The 18,372-nt window shown below is 39.8% G+C and overlaps 1 protein-coding gene across 2 annotated transcripts in view; it reads left to right on the top strand.

Moving 5' to 3' along the window:
- Nucleotides 1–18,372, top strand: part of PRKG1 (protein kinase cGMP-dependent 1) — a 1,945,024-nt gene that overhangs the window by 1,560,587 nt on the left and 366,065 nt on the right. For both annotated transcript variants that reach the window (XM_069239875.1, XM_069239874.1), the window contains exons 6-7: nt 14,232–14,309; nt 16,405–16,499. In XM_069239875.1, the coding sequence (XP_069095976.1) occupies nt 14,232–14,309; nt 16,405–16,499 (173 nt within the window). The remainder of the gene's footprint in view (nt 1–14,231; nt 14,310–16,404; nt 16,500–18,372) is intronic.

Below are 18,372 nucleotides of genomic sequence, written 5' to 3'. Positions count from 1 at the left end.
ATAAGTGCACTGCACATGGGTCACGAAATTGAGAATGGGAACAGTCTACAAGGATGACTGTTATCTCTTGTATTGTAAAATTATAACACAAATTACATTTCCAAATGGGTGTTCAAAAAGTGAACTACCATGGCAGTGTAAGAGGAGTGACCAATGAAATGGGGAATTACATTGAAGTTTGCATTATTCTGTGGAGTTCGGCAACGGGTGGAGTAGGAATTTGGCACTATTTTCTTAGTGCCAAATGCACTCTGGCTCCCAAAAATGGACGCAAGGGTGCATTTTGTGCTAAGGAAATAGCACAGGCAAATACCAATCTGCACCCTTGCATACTCTGCAGTGAGTTGTAATCACTGCAGAGTATGTAAGGGTGCCCAGCGGTATTTGTATGCAGTGGTTTGTAACCTTTAGAAACCATTACATATTTACACACTGCAGCATATGTTAGGCACTGAGTGGTACGCAGTGGCTTCTACTTCATAGAAACCACTGCATATCATGCTTCTGCACCTAGTATACTTTGTAGTGACTAAAACTTGCAATCACTGCAGAGTATGCAAGGGCACTGAATGGTGTATGCAGTGATTTCTAAAGTTTAGAAACCACTGCATATCACTTGGCATCCTTACATACTCTGTAGGGATTAAAAATTGTAATTACCCCGTTCCTCACCCTATTTAGAGTGGGTGGACAAATGACCAGTTTTTACTGCCTGTCACCTCCAGGTAAAACCAGGAACTAAGGGGCAGTGATAACTGCAAACTGACCCCGCCCCCCAACCATGGGAGAGAACTCCCATGGCTAGGGGGTCATTGCGTTTATTTAATTTCCCAAAAAAGTCAACTGGGCCAGCAGACATCTGTAAATGTGGCAGTTGAAGTACCCTAGCCATAGCAAGAATGAAGTACTCATCCATGGGGATGGTACATAATCCATCTGCCAAACTCTAAATCAGGCCCTATGTTAATAATACCTAAACTGTAAATACTTACATTCCAGAGAGTACTTTGAGCTGTACAAAGACTAAGTATATACTAACTAGAAAGGCAATACAAAAACATAAGAAAGTAGGCGATGTGTATATTATGAATGAGTAAAACACATATGTACACAGCAACACCAGCAAAACAGCAAACACCAAAAGGTCAAAATGTAGGTATGCTGTAATTCTAAAATATTTGGTAACCTTGTAAACATGGCCTACTGATGCTAAATGTTTTCCGTGGATCAATGACTTTGTGAGCACCAGCTTCTTCTAGATTAGTCTTGTTGGGGGTGAGGTTGAGGTTGAAATGCGTTGTTCTGGTAGGCTACTATACCTGCTAGTTCCTTCTCCTTGAGCTTAATGTATCCATATACAGAATACGGCAACTGAGAAAGATTCTTAAAAGCCCCAGACTGGAGAATCACCTTTGACAGTATTTTTCATGTTATGTCAAACCACATCCCTGTTCACCTGAACATGTTTTTCGCCTACCCTACACATCACTCGGTTATGTACATCGATGCCAGTTAACATCATAGTGTGCTTGAAATGTCCGCGGGCAGAATTCTGCAGAATGCCACTCCAGGATGTACTTCCACTTATAGAATGCACTGGGGAATGCTGATGTCGTTCTTTGAACATGTGACCTTCTCACAACGGCTTTGCTTAATTTAACTTGTCCTCTGTGGTGAATAATGCTCCATATTTCAGTGTTGTGACGCCGGGTTGTCTGATCTAAAGAGCTGGAATAATTTGCATGGAAGAGTTAGGGCTGTTCAACTCGACTCAGAACACTGCACAGGAGTTTGAGTCTTGTACAGTGGGCCATGTGATTCAAGACTTGGCAAGGAACTACTCAATAGAAACGTAAACATTTAAGGCACTTAAGGAACGTAAACATGATGTTGAAAGGTTGTGAAAAAATGAGTCATCTATCTCCCTTGACACAGTTAATACAACGAATTCATTTTAATTCATTTAATTGGCATCCTATTTCTGTTTGAGGATCACATTCCCCAAAATATTGATGAGTTCTTTGTCAAATGTGTTTATCTCGTGGGCTGTGTTAATCAAGGAGAGCTGCAAGGATGAATCAAGGGTATTGTGACATTTGTCACAATGCAGAGAAACAGAGACATCCTTCCGACATTGTTGTGATAAGGTTAGGCATTGCATAGCAGGGATAAGAAGATAGCACTTCCATCAACGTGAGATCACAGCTGTCCTTTTGTGCCTGCAGTATGAATAATTATTTTAATGAATAGGTATTGTGTATGACATCACACGAAGTGAGTGTTCTTTAGAAGGACCAGTTGAGTATCCTAAAAAACTGACAGCAAGGTGGAGGGGTTTGGGAATTCCCATGGGATTTTATTATGATGTATTGAGAGTTAAAGATGCATTTCCGTACTATTGTTCGCTAGGCCTTGTGTGTTTCATTGTAAAATAAATATGTGTCACTTGGATGTTATTATATAAAAGGGCTCTTGGGATGGGCTGGTGCTTCTGAGTGAAGTCCTGATTGATGGTGCACAGGAAGATCTTCATTCCTAAACAATATTATTGAAGATATTTCTTAACACGGTTGTGCACTAGGATAGGTCCTCTCAGGCACACATTCATAACTAGTTGGAGCACATCCTACACACGCTTTCAGGGACTGAGGTAATCCCTCATCTTTGGAGGGAGGAATTGACGTCTCCCCTCCTGCAACACAGAAACCACTATATCTCTGTAGAGCAGTACACTTGAAAAATACAGAATCACTGGGCTACATAATGGTATAACTATAATTCACGTATGGACCTTTACTGCAAGTGGCATGTAATTCAGATGAGGCCAGTAGTGCTTGTTACTGCCCTATTGGAATGATGAGATTTAGAAAAACATAAAGTATCGATATATTTTCAGCTGGAGATTTCGGCAACAGAAAACAACTTAACCCTTCATGTGGCAAAAGTAGGCATTATTGAGGTAATCAAACCTGGAATTACTGACCCCTGGTAAAGAGAGCATAAATATTTACAGTAATTTGAGAGCAGTGTGTTAAACAAGGAATTATATCTCTCTCAGAACTGAGATAGTTGCTTGTTTATATTTTGAGATCTAAACCTGGCAATGCTACTAGGGTACTGGAGTGTGCAACGATTAACTTCTAAATGCTATGAATGTCACGGTAGGTGATCACAGCTATTGACGAATGTGTTTGACGCTTTATGCTTTGCTGAACACTTTAGAAAATAACTAAATATGTGCACCTCTGGCTGATTCAACATTTGTCTTACTTTTGCTAACTGCCGTTACTTCTTTCTTGATCTCCAAGCTCCTAACTGGCATTATAATCTTCTGTCAAATTAAAATGGAAATCTGAACGGAAGCCAGAGAATGCTAAATTGGTAATTACTTTTGATAAAAGTTTCTTGTGCAAGGAAGAACTGGCTGTGGCAATCGGCAACAATGGTTAGGCGACACTGGCGTTGATGTCAGATAAGGGTCATCTTGCCACACGGGGGAAGGTATTTCCTGCCGAACTTCGCTTAGAGACCCCCTCGTCTTTAGATTTAGTGACTCACTCGGGTAAAATGTTATACTTTTTCAGCACTTCACACTTTTAACTCATCTAAGGTTTGTTCGAAATATGTATAGTTTTACACAGGCAAAATAGAAGAACACATAACATTTTGTGTAGATCAGGGCTGACAATGGCCATATGGAGTGCCCCTGGTTGCCCAAATGAGCGCAATTGTGAGTTCCCAGAAATAGGTGAGACTTGAAGAAAAATACACCTTTGACTTTATGGTAGCAGTCCAGGAGGTGAACAAGCAATTGTCTAGGTGAAACAAAAATACACTAATTGGACATAACGCTTCCTCATATCAGGCATCCTTTGGTATAACAAGGTTTATGCACACAGGTCGCCTTGGTCCCTGCCCTGTATCCATGTGGGTCAATGGCTCTTCTACGACTCCACCAACAGTTGGTGGGCGCTCTGCTGCCCCCCCTGGTTTCCTCAAGGGGGTTTCTCTTCTCTCCAATTCTGGGAACTCAATTACAGGTGTCCTCTAGGCTTCATTATTCGAAAATACATTCAGACGTTCACACATGCACAAATTCTTATCCTTATGCAACATCGTATTCCCCAATTCATTTCAATTTCAGACTCCCTGATTTTGGATCTCTGTAGTGGTCTTAGACCAGGCCTCATCCACTACATTCTCAATGTGAAATGCATTTTGATTCACACCTAGTTCAGCTCTTTTTGTTATCGGACTAGCCAGGCAATTTGTTAATGGCCATTCTGACACTGAGGACAGGCATATCTAAAAACATATTTTAAATTAACTGTAAGAGTTCGCAGCCAGGACTGACCTTTTTACATATGTGTATGTGGAGTAGGTTAATGTGCTCCAGTATCAAAAATAATTTATTATAAACAGGTTTGGACTGGGAACCCAAAGCAGCCCTGGCAAATTTTGTCAGACCAGCCCCCATAGGGTAAATAGCAAGCAAGCTTGACCACTACAATGGGACTCGGGGGGTTCTCCCCCCAAGAAAATGGCATAAATGTTGCATTCAACAACACATTTTCACTACATATTCAGTTGTATTCGTTTTTTAAGCATGGTAAGTGATGACATTACAGGGCACAAGGATACATCAATCTTTATTGGAGCTCTTAAATGATTTCCTCAACATCACTTGCTAAAAAGTGCCTCTCATCTTTCCATAGCCCCTCTCTCACGTGCATTTCATTTGTTTTATAGAGCCTCTCTTACCAGAACTTTACATCACACACGCATACAGAGATAATCATACGTGTGTAAATCAGTTTATAGAAAATGTTACATAAGACAAAGGGGACTACAAGGTGTAGGATTCACATATCATCCATACTGGTTGACATTTTATAAGAGTGCTTGGTCTTGGGAAGCATAAACTCAGGATTCAGAACATAACACAGTGGTTAAGGTTGACTTTACTAATTGCAATTTATTTCTACCCAAACAAACTCCCTTTTAGCAAAATTAGAATAATCAAAGACCTGTAAAGAACATAACTTTCTAATCTTCACCATGCAGTTTGCATGCAGCTCTTTGATGGAAGTTCATAGCTCACTGTGCTCGATTATGACTGTAACTTATGAACTGAAGAGTAACACAAGAATCTCTATGACAAAAACAGTAACCCACTGAGCTATGCACATAAAATACTGTTCTATAATCTGCATATTTCACATTCTTTGAAGCAGGCATAATAATCCTCTGTGCCATTTTAGATAGGCCAAAACTGCCACTAGGCAAAACTCTGATCTCTCTCCAGCAGGAACATTCATCACCAGAGACAACTGTTGGATAAACAAGGAACTCTGCAGTGCCTTTACAACTGCTGCAATGCTACAAACCCCCCGTAACAAAAGTGGTCCCCCACCTATCCAGCCTCGCAGGGAAATGCCTGATGCCCATTACGGCCAGTCCAGCCTTGAATCTAAAGTAATTTGTAAGGACCACACAAATGTCCTGTCTGGTTTTTAAAATAAAATAGGTCTAGTGTCAGCTACAAGACTCAACCTTAGAGTATTAATGTATGTGTTACTAAACCACTAAAATCTGAAAATGGAATTCAGTTATCTCACAGAGTTGTATTAATTTTGTATTTATTATACTTCTCTTTCAATTATTGAATTTATTAATTTATGAGATTGGGTAAAGGCTCTGCAGAAAACTAATTACAGATGAAACATCTGATGTATTATTGGGTTGCTTCTACCACATCTTCAAAGAATGCTTAACCAACGACAATCAGATTGAGTGTGGAACTGGCCTGGCTCTTCCTACCCCTGGCAGATAGATACAATTGGAAATCCATCACATGACTCTGTTTAGCTGTGGATTCCTTCCAAACACACTGCTGAGGCTAAAACACTACAGGAACATTAGCAATAGATTTGCACCCTGAATATCCATCCCAATATATTGATGGAACACAATATAGAGATCAAAATATAAAAAAAAAAAATCAACAGGTCAGTAATTCTAGATTTTCTATACGTAAATCCACATATATGTACGTACACAGTACATATATCTTGAAGGTACATAGATATGGTGTTTGGAGTAGTAAATCAGTACTTCCCTATATGCACTTAATTTTTTATATTTTGACACGTGATCCTTGATATTCTTGTATCACAATATTCTGGGCGATAGGGAGTTAATATTGAGTAGTAAAATCTAGAGAATATGCTTTATGAAACTTTTTTAGCTTTGTGCATCTCATCTTTGCCACACGTGGTCCATAATACAGACACCAGCCTAGTGGCGCAACAGGCGTGTTTTCGTTTTTTGTGCATCCATGGCATTGTGGTGTTATAGAAGGGCTGCAGACATGTGTTCACCCCTACTGTAATACTTATAATGTGGATAATGCTGGAACCGTGTCCCGCATGCAAATGAGGGAATCACTTTGACTTTGCACCTGAGCCATTTTATGGGAGTGGGCACAGATGCAAACATGGCCTTAGGAAGTGCCCTATAAGGCACCACAAAAAGGTGGTGGACTGTCAGTTCACCCTCTGAGGGCATCCCTCTGGAAGGGGGAAAAGTTCCCCATGGACACCCCAGACATCCCTCTGTAGGTGGGTGCAGTCACTCATTGCACTTGCCTGCAAGGGGACCTCTAACCCCTCTTTCAATTGCAAGTGAGTTGCCACCTGCACAGACAAACACAGAGCTGCTTTGGGGCATCTGTATTTCACTGAACGAGCTGCCCCCCCAAGCAGCACAAGTTTGTGGCTGCCCTGAGGCCAACACATTCATCATAATAGGGGGCACTTTCAATATTTGCAACTGACACACCTGCTTAAAGGTGCATTGTGGTGCAAACAAGGACAGTGTGCCCTATATATAGTACAAGTACAGATATTTTACAGGAAATGTACTGGTGATCAATCACGGTTGTTATGATTTGGTATGATACTGGTGATCAATTACATTTGGCGGCTGAAAAAGACCAGATACTGGATTTCTGTTATGGCATACTACAAAACATGCCCTGTGCAGCAGAACAGAATAGTCTGTATGAGATCTGATCTGTTACAGTGTTTCACTACAGACCATAATTTGGTCACTGGTGATGGTAAAAACCCACAGCACCATTAACAGCACATGGTTTTCCTAGTCCAGCAAGCGTTGAATACTTTTCAGAATTAAATAGAAATTGACATCATATAATCGATTTAGCATTCCTAAATAAACACTTGTCTGGTTGAATAATATTCCTGAAATTAGACACGTTAGTGCACATTAGGTCAGTACGGCAGCTCCACACCAGTGGAAACACTAATGCTCACAATGGAGACAAAGGGATGAAGTCCTGGCAGAGCCAGATCAGCCTCCTACCACATATGTTTAATACATTCAGTTTTCGGTAATACTGATGCTCATCACTGAAGTCCATGTTTTGGAATATCTAAATATTGTGGTTTGAATCTGAATTATGTTGCAAACCAGTAAAAATGGCTGCTACATTCAGGGGCATATCTACAAGCCCCTACCGCCAGCAGAGCATCACCTTTGTGATGCTCAGGTGGAGTGTGCCCTGCGCCATATTCACAAGGTGGCGTTAAGCTGTTTTTTGAGTCTTAACGCCACCTTGTAAATATGGGCCCCCGACGCAGTTTTCTGTGGCACAGAAGCGTGCAATGGGTGTTGTTGTGGGCGTAACCAGGCAGCACCCATTGGTTTTTGTTATTGCCCTAGATTTACAAGGAAATGTAAATCTGAGTCAGTGCCAGAGGTGGCATTAGCATGGCGCAACAAGGAAAAATACTTTTATTTCTCCTTGTTTTTGCTTTTTCTATGTGTGCTACATTCTTCAGCACACAGAAAAAGAGCAAAAGGCCATTAATGATTGTCTATATGCAGGAGGGTGTTTCTTTCCACACACAAATAATCATTAAATATTGACGATTTGCTACTTCTATGTGTGCTGCATGCTGCAGCACTCATAGGTGTAACAAATTGTCAGTATTGATTGTTTATGTGCAGGAAGGGATACCTTCCTCACATAGGCAATCATCCCTACAACACAGGCACCCTTGCACCACGGTGCAAGGGTGCCTGATTTGACGCTAGGCAGCTAAGTTTAGCACAAGCACTAGGGAAAACCCAGGGGTGCACTACATTTTGGTAAATAGGGCGCATCCCTGAAGTGATGCAGCATGGTGCTGCCAATTTTTGTCGCTGTGTTGTGCCACTTGCTTGTAAATATGCCCCTCAGTTTTTTCTTTAAGTCACATTGATTATGATGTCATTTGGTTACATTATTCCCAAAAACAATTGTCATTGAATTATGAAGTTTAAATGTCGACTCTCGCAACAACTGTTCAATCATGTTCAAAGAAAATATAGCGTATCTCTAAGTTCCTGTGTCGCGCACAGGTAAAATAGGCAGCACTTGGTGGTTCAGTCACATATTGTACAGAGCTAACATCAAAGCACACCACAGGACAGAAATAGCACAATAGAAGTGCAAAAGTAATTGTCACCATCATCCTACTCTTCTGGGAAAAGTAGTTCTTTGTAAATTGCGCACTTCTTTGGACTAGAATTTAAAAAATTCAAACAATTTTCGTCGATGCAGTCTGCTGCTCTAGGAATTGTGTAATAAGTGTTAACTATAGCATACTCCTAGACAAAAATGACATCCCTTCTTTTAACTATAATGCTTCATGACACTGCCCATGCCCTTTGCTAGTCAACGAGAACTGCTGAAGAAAAGGTTCTCTTTCTTTCATGAAATATTCTGCAAGACTCCCATTTGCTAAAGAATTTCTGAATAGTCTACTCTTACCAAGTAACTATCACTTTAGGTTTAACTATACCAAGATCCTTTATGACGTCTCCATCTAATAACAAAGTAATAATCAAGTAAAACTGTTTATATCCACTCTATTATTTCATTTATAAAGGATTTTGGTTCTAATGTCACCAGTACTTTTGATGGTGTACAGTATCTTTTCATCGTGCCTGTACTGCAAAGATAGTCAGGCCTTACTTCACCTCTTCCCATAATACGATTAAGTCAACATCTTTAAAAAAGCCTTCTTGATTTCATCATTCTAGTGGCATCCTGCTCAGACACTTCTTCTTGTAAACTGTAACTTTTGTTAATTGAATTAAAATTCCAGCTAATCCACTGAATTACAGAGTTTACAAATACATTGTGGTAGAGAACAATGGAAGCAATAGCCAATTTTGGGATAACCTGTTGGCTTTGGGCAATACAGTGATTCAGAGTTCAATCCAATGGCTGAAGGAGGCTGACCCACCGCCCTATTCTGTGAATGCTGTTCTGTGGATTGATCCAACATGTGGACAGCACTTCAACATTTCAGTGACTGAAGGCGTCTGACTCAAAGTCCCTCTATGGACTTGATTATTTGTTTGTAGTTGCAAGACACAAACTAATGCTGTTCACAGAATATCAGAACAGTAGCAGTGTAGCACTAGGAAAGATTTACCCATATGCAAGCCATCAGGCTCATTAGACTGACCAGTAAAGCCCTCTTCAGACAGAAGGTCAAACAACACTTTACAAAAACATAGTTTAATAGCAAAGGTAGCCTCAAACTCCTGTATAATAGTCCATCTAATTTCCTTATTACAGTCATGTTGTGACGTCTCTAATCACCTGTAATAAAGAAGCGATGTAGCTGCTCAACTGTAATATGCTATTACACTTGAGTTCTGACATTATAATGGCTACTGCCAGAGCCACTAGCCAAGGTAAAGGGCGGGTCACAGAGCATGACTACAGCAGCAGACTAATGATGAAAATTACCATTGGCTTTTCCTTATTCAGATCTATTTTTCCTAAAAGGGACTGAAAAAAACAGAAAGGAGATATAGCAACATATTTATTTTGTGCGCCTTATAGATCAATACAGGAAGGATAGCATCTCTCTGCATGTTTGTAAAGATTCTGAGCTAAAGTATTTCTTTAATCTGACTTTCATCTGATAATATATGTTTTTGCAACACATTACTAAATGTTTTTGGTGTGTTTAATTGTCCACTACAGATTCTGCTTTTATTCTTCATGTTTGCAGCATGTTCAACCCTTTCATTTGAAAGAGCATGACGCCAAGCATTTAGGTGATTTGTGGTCTTTTTCATCTATATGATTATGGAAATCCACTGTGATTTACAATATCCTGCAGGGGGGTACTCTATTCCATATGTGATGTATACTTAAGTAATTGTAAAATGTGACAACTTTACACACATGGCTATTTATAAGTAGAGCTGTGAAGAAATAATAAAAAATGCAGTGTGCAACGTATCTACTTACGGTAGGTAAATCAACCAACTCCAAAAGCCAACTGGATCTCTCAACGCAAACGAGGATGAACGATAATATATTTTATCGAAAGTGCTTAAGAACAGCATATGCAATGTATAAAATGCTATATAAAATAAAATATCATTATTATCACATAGAGGTCCATACAGATTTCATTCTGAGTATAATTAGCCTGTTATCAGCGTGGCAAATAAACGTTTTAAAGGAGCCTCCATGGCAGCAGCAAATACACAATGCTGTAGCTCGGTGTAATTTAGCATTTCAGATTTTAAAGACCACTTGAGCTTTTTCTCCTGATGCATTCCAATATTTTCAACATTGTAGAGTGTGCACCAAGAAGTCAATTTTAATGAAAGTCTTTGGAGGTCTGTCAAGAAGCATTTCGAAAAAGATACACGAAAGACAATCTAGACAGTCTCTCAGTGAGTGTAAATACAGTGATACCTTCACAGACTAGATATGTAATGTGGTGTGTGCAGAAATGACTGCACAGGCAATAATGTGACACCACAAAATGAATGGACTAGCTACTTCCTGCTACGTCTGCCAAATACGTTCTTACCAACAGGCACCCGACAATAAAACAAATGAAGCATGTTACAGTAACATAATGCTGCGGGTGGTTTAGTTATAACCAAAAGCTTTTCACTAATAACCTTAGCACTGCATCTGGCACACTGGGCCTAATTACAACTTTGGAGGAGGGTGTTAATCCATCACTGTGCTTTCATAGAGCCCAAACATCGAAAGATGAAAATATCCAAGCTCTGCTCCGAGCCCATTGTAATCAAGGTGAAAGATTCCATTACATGAATCGAAGATTCTGACAACAAAATGGCGTCCTCTGCACTTCGGATGTCTTCCAGGGGAGTTGTTAAAAGAAATTTGTTTTCTGCTATTTGTGAGGCCTAACATGCCCTGATTCTGACATGGGGTGAAAGCAGGTGTCCAGAATCATAACTCTTTTTGGAAGCACTATGACAAACAGATGCTGCTGCAGTTAGCGACAATGCATCTAAGCGGAGCAGGAATGTAGCCCTGCACACCCAGGCAAAAAACTGGTAGGTAACTATTTTGTGTGCCATTCCTTTCTCTTAATACATAAAACCTTTACCTTAAAAAAATTCAAGCAGTGCATCTGGAAAGCATGTGTCCTGAGAGCTAGACTTGCCGTCCTCGGAACTGGGGAACTAGGTTCGAGGCTCTGCCTCATCTCAAAGTCCTGTGAGTCTGGTCAAGTCTCTTAGGGCCTGATTTAGAGTTTGGGGGACGAGTTACTCCATCACTAACATCAATGGTTTCCCAAACTCCATAGACTGTAATGGGATCCTAATACGGCCAACTCGATATCTGTCATGTTTTCGAGGGTGTAACCTCTTTCCCCAAACTCTAATTCAGGCCTTTAATCTCCCAGTGCTCAAAATCATAAATGTCATGCTGTATAATGTAGCTGGCTCAAGCAAAGCCTCCGATACCTTCAGGTCAAGTTAGCTTTCCATAAAACTGCAACAATATATATTTACCTAGTGACGTGAATAGCCCAAGTCTTAAATATACCAACTAAGGGAAAGTCTGTTCAATAGTGTGATATTTTGAAGCTTTTCCAAATTTGACCTGTGAGCCATGTGTACACAGACTTATAGAGGAACCGAAAAACATGAATACTTATAACCAGTGCAAAGTAGAAAATATGTTGTTCTCGCGTGCAGACACTGCTTAGTGAATATGTAGATTAGGTGACTTGGCTCTGAATACGAGATCACATTCCTTTCTGAAAGCAGCTGTGGCCATCATGTAAATCCATATCCAGCGCTGTGGGTTACATAGCAGGATCCTTAAAGTAACTTGTTCAATAATTAACGGTTGACCTTCGACAAAGTAGCCATTTTCTAAAAGAGAAATTTGGTTTGCAAGAATTGACCAGTTGTTGTGACTTGCTTATTGTGATCCTCAGATTTTATCAGTGGCAGTAGAAACAAGCATTTTCAATGCAACGGGTCTCACATTTGTACGAGTTAGAGCTATTAGCGTTGTAAACAAAAAAAAAACGCAGTGCATTGCGCTATGTAAAATACAGAGCGATCGCGCTGTGTGGAAAATAAACAGATAAAGTAGTCCGAACTCCAGGCTGAAAACATAGAGCCTCGTATGTTTTTGGTACTTTACCGGTGCTGTGTAGGTGGGCTAAACACCGGAAAAGGCATGACGTATGCATGCCTTTCACAAATGAAAGCAAGAGGATCTTAAAAGTCAAGCTCACGAACCAATGTAAGTGACTGATGTGGCATGGGCGTGGTTTCAACCCCAGAGAGAGATTACAGAATGGACGAGCACTTTGTGCTCGAAAGGATAATGAAAAGCACAAGAATACGAATGTAAAGCAGAAGGGCAGAGCAGTGTTCTAAGGCCTCAGCAAACTGGACAAAAGTACATTTTGCATGAAGACATTTGCAAATCCATAGTGAGTTGGAAGTTATTCTTCCACATGTGAAATATTTTGCCATGCAAAACATTGCAGTCTTTTGTTGAGCATTTTCTTATTTCAATTATTTTTTCTGTTATATTTAGCTCTACACTAAGGATGGTTTTGTTTTTCTTACAGATTGTTCATGAATAAATTAGCAGGAGTTGATGGACCAATGTGGCATGGCTGAAATCTTTGAGTGCTTATAAAGACCTTAGTTCAAAGGGGCTAGAGACAGATTCGTTTGCAAAAAGCTTATAGTTAGCCTCAGGGGAATAAGCTGGTAGTGAAGAAAGTGAATGAACCTAAAAATCAATGTGTTGCATATTTCATAATTTACCGTGCTATGAACGAGCTCTTCCATATTTCAAGAAGATAACACATTGAGAGGATGCCTATCAAATCATGATGAGTTGAATTTCTGCGGTATGAAAATGTATACAATCAATAACTTTCCATTTTAGGAGTGCAATATAATGAAAATATTTACCGATTATTATCTTAGAAAATTCATGGAGTTATGTTTCTAAAGTGTTAGGATTTTTTTGTGTGATATCTTCTTTGTGCACAGATCTGCTGAACACGAGATGCACAAATGAGAAGGAAATTGAGCTATATTTGCAAGCATCTCAAATGTCAGTCAAAAAAATATGGTGCATAAGTGGACCATCCAAAGAAGAGAGACATGCCAAAGTTGCAGGTAGTGGAATCAGTCCGGCAGGTAAAGGGAAGCACCCACAGATAGATAGATAGATAGATAAATAGATAGATAGATAGATAGATAGATAGATAGATAGATAGATAGATAGATAGATAGATAGATAGATAGATAGATAGATAGATAGATAGATAGATGTGTGTTTGTGTTTAGTAACATGCCAAATGTTCATGAATTGGATAGGATTTCACTTGACGGAGGGTAAGGTCCTCTGATTTCCAAATGGGATGACTGTGCTGGTGAGAGTACAGGAGTGCTTGTCGGACTGCTGTATATCTATTGATTCCGTGCTGGTAAACAAGAAATCATTACTTATTCCCTGTACAGCAGCCAATAATGGGCCCAGATAAGCAATCAGATACAGCACCCAGTAAAACGCACTAATTAGGTTGTCACTCACCAAAGAGAAAGACAATCCCCTAAAAATGTTAGGGTTTCGACAAGAGGGTTGACGCTTTTATTCTCAATAACGTTTGTTCTGCAGCTCAAATAGATATTTCATGCAAACGGTGAGCGGATGTGCATGGTTGAAAGGCTCTGCTTTAATTACGGCGCCCATTATCATTATCAATTTATGACATATAAGGGACTAGCATAAAAGTCACTCTTTCCCTCTGCATCTGCAAAGGTTATCGCAAAACACTCTCCAGCTGTTGCTGAATGACAGTTACTGATTTTTTTCCCTGTATAATTTTTTTCAGACTCACTATGAAGATGGGGATTACATTATCAGGCAGGGGGCTCGAGGGGACACGTTCTTCATTATCAGCAAAGGACAGGTAAGCCGCAGTCATGCCTTCAGGGTAAACTGTCTGTTATAATGATAATGTGCTCTGGGAACGCAGTGTAAGCCAAGCTTTGTCCTTTGGGGACAGGGGTCACAGCCTTTCACATTAAATTAAGCCTTCGAGTAGGTCTTAATGGAGGCAAGGCTTCAGGTAATACACAGAAATGCACAGGAGCATTCCAGAAGGAAGCCTCGTTAAATATTGTTCATCTGATTGTCAAAGGTCTATCTTTCATGCATGGCCAAGATATTTTTCAAAAATAAAGTGCACTTTTCTTCAGAAAATCTTGGAAGCTTCGCCTACTGATTCCTACTCATGTGAGCTTTCCGATACACAATTGTGGTGGGGAGATGCCCAGACTGGGTTTCTAAAATAGGAATAAAAGCACACACACAAAACGCACTAGTATTTTGGGATTGTGGTGGCAATATGAATGAGATAGTGGGCAAGATCGCTAAATTTGAACTGATGCTGGCAAAACTGGATAGAGCAATTTTGGATCAGTTCTGAGCAATTTCTCTGTGAAATCTTAATGACTGATGAGGGCAAAACTAACATTTTCCACTGACTGATCTCTGCAAAAAAAACTTACCTTTTGATTGGAGAGCCTATCTGTTAACGACGATAACAAGAAGGTGGGTGTTTGGCTGGTCACTCTTCACTGAAAAGCGTGTCAGCTTTTGCGCACTACTTGCACTGGTACCAATATTTCAACAAATTGGATTCATTTTTCTTTCACCCTAATGGAGAGTTAAAGTCTATAAATAAACTCTGTATGCAGGAGCTGTTGCCCTGTTAACTCTGTAAAACTGATATTTTGATTGCAATATGATATGCATATGTAATATGAGTATGTCTCTCTGATCATTTGTGAAAACATTGTATACACCTAGCTAACTTAAGTGAGGTATTAATATGAAATATGGTGGTGCTATATAATGCTTGCAAGATGGTTTTTTATGTTTTTCTTTTAAATATTGTATGAAAGGTATGAATGGTATGGATTGGGTCCTATAGTATAGAGTGTTTTGTGTTTTTTGGCTTGGGGATTGGCAGCTATTATTATATATCGAATGGTGTATGTCTCAAAACATTACACATGATTGATATGTGTCTAAATACAGAAAAAAAAATATGTTTACTACACTACAAAGTATAGTTTAGCTTCTTTTATGGTATGACTCCTGATTGAGCATTCTTGGAGGTGGGTTGTCCTTTTTCTTTTTCTTTTGTACTAGAGCTAAGCTGCCCAGGATTTGTGCATCATGTGCCCTTTAAATGGGGTAGGCACAGAATATGAGACCCAGACCATTATTCTGTTTTACCCACTACAGCGGTGATATTAGTGAAATCCTTGAACGCTACCCACAACCTTAATGTTGACATGACTAAACCGCTATGTGCAGCCCTACTGGTGATGTTGTACTGTGAAGTTTTCTCTTTGTCTCTATGTAATATGAGGATTTCATGACAATATCAGCACCCATCATTAAATGTCTTTCTACCAAATTAATCACCAAAGTAAGTTATGGTACAATGGAAATGAGATATGCTCTAGCTTCTCTTGAAGTTAACAGTTTCTCAGACTCAGGCCTCTGACCAGTTAGACTGCACTACAAATCTTACTTCATTTCTAAACGGTGTTAAAGGGCTGCAGGATGTGGCTGTGCAAGGTGCTCTTATGTCGGACCATTGCTAGAAAACCCTGCAGCTGCAATTTGAGTTTTCACAAGCAAATAACTGGTCTTGATGATAAACCTCCTTCCATTTAATGATAAGCATAATTGACATTAGCGAACATGAAATTTGTTTTTCTATCTCTTGAAAACTTCACTGTGGGGTATTTCATTAGAACTTCAAAAAGAACAACCCACCAGTGAAAACAAGAAGCAGTGTGGAGAGAACCTGTGTTTGTACCTCTCAATACTCAGTAAGAATCTCATACCTGTTTCCACTTATTGGAAAATTGTTTCTACAGGCGCAAAACTTAGAAAAATACATGACTAAACCAAAAGAAAAATATGGGTTAACAGGTTTTAATTACACAAAAACTTTTTAAAATATCTATATTCATTAATTTCATTAGGTAAATGTTACCCGGGAAGACTCTCCCAACGAAGATCCAATCTTCATCCGCACTTTAGAAAAAGGACACTGGTTTGGGGAGAAAGCTCTGCAAGGGTAAGTACCATAATACATGATATATTGACTTACACAGCATTTCATCGAAGATGGTGCAGGCCCTTAATACAAGAAGCAATGACTTATACTTACCCTCATGTCCGTGAGCAGGGCTTAAAATGTTGTTCTCGTGATGATGGCCAAAGCTAGCCTGAGTAATTTGATACCTTAGCCAAATGAAGAACTGTGCTGTAATGAGCACTGCTCTGGTTTAGGAGAAAGGTCAGACTTATGGGTGTTTGTATCCCACAATCATTTTTCTGTGATCCTGGCAGACTACCTGCATCTCTCTCCCCCTGGTTAGGACATTGTGGTAGTGGTAAATGCCCAGTTTTTCAATCCAAAGTTCAGAGGTAAACTCTTTGTTCCAGGATGATTAGGAGTTGGAGACATTCTGCTGTGCTCTTGACAGATGTCCCAGAGAACCCAACAACTTTACACTTGAAACAATTTGTAGATGCACAAGTCCCAGTGAAATGATACATGGACATGAAACTTTGTAAAGTAAGCCAGACTCCAGGAGCAGTGATCAGTCTGGAATTTTTCAACATATGTAAAAAGACTGCTTCAGGTTCAAAATTTCTGCCTTCACCCTATATTAATAACTCGTAAAAATCAGTCTTGCAAACAATCTATGGAGTGGTGCCTAAAGAGTGAATCCAGCCAATTTAGAGCCCAACTTCTGAAATACATAACGCAGGCAACTGAACAGCCGAACCGAGCTGTATCTGATTAATTTGTTACAATAACTGATCCAAAATAGCCTCTTTTATAAGTTTATGTAAATCCTTGTAACTAGTGGGCAGTGGAGATGAGATGAGATCAGTGACTCACTGACTAATCTTCGCTGATACGTTCAAGTTTTAGCTTTTGAGTACATATTTATGAACATGTTTCCATTTAGGGCAGGGTTCTGCAAAGTCGGACCTGAAGAACCGGGTCCATGCCAGATTTCTAGCATAAAACTTTAGCATATCTACATTTAGAAACAAGATGTTTCTGAATTCTACATTTTTCTTAATGTGGATATGCTAAAAATCTGGCATGGACCCGGCTCTCCAGGACCGATTTGGCAGAACCATGAGTTAGGGAATAGCCTCCTTACACAAAATCTGCATTTTTATCTTCCTTTTTTCTGCTCAATGTGAATTTGCCTTTGTACTTTGTGAATTTGTATTAGTGGGAATTCGAAAAATAATTTTATCAGTTCTTCCACACTGAACAATCTTTGAGCATTTAAGCACATTTTAGCTTTGAGCTTCGATCCTCATTTACTTTTTAGGGTCGAGCCTGCTTTGCATGCTCTTGCGCATGTGTATCGCAGCGAGACTCTTTTGTATTTAGAAAAGGGCTCGGAGCCCTGTCAACTTCACGTCAATGTTTTTTATTGGTTCGTGGGTTCCCTAATAAAATCTGCTTGCTTTCATTAGTCGAAGGCACACATATGTCATGCCTTTTCCGGTGGCTAGCCCTCCTCGAGCGCAGCGATCAAGTACAGAAAACATGCGAGGCTCGCTGTTGTACATCGGGCTCGTGGACTTTTTTTTCTCTTATTTACGAGCGTGATCTCGCTTAGCAGAAGTCGAGCGCTTTACATACTTGATTTCACTTTTTCGGGTTATGTGCATAAATGCACTTTTGCCCGATAGGTGAAAAGTCGGGTTAAGAGTTTACAACCCGATCAGCTCTAACATGAGCAAACGCGAGACCCGTTGCATTGTAAATGTTTCTTTATGTTTTTACCCCATACGGACGGATAATTGTTATGACTTTAAGTAACCAAGCAATAACACATTTACTCACACAACCTAACCCACTGTGAAAGGGAACGATTTGCAAGCCCACTATGAAAAGGGTGTTCCTTTGCTCTCAA

Source organism: Pleurodeles waltl, chromosome 6 (genome assembly GCF_031143425.1).
Source record: "Pleurodeles waltl isolate 20211129_DDA chromosome 6, aPleWal1.hap1.20221129, whole genome shotgun sequence".
Lineage (NCBI taxonomy): Eukaryota > Metazoa > Chordata > Amphibia > Caudata > Salamandridae > Pleurodeles > Pleurodeles waltl.
This window is presented reverse-complemented; position numbering and strand designations above follow the sequence as displayed.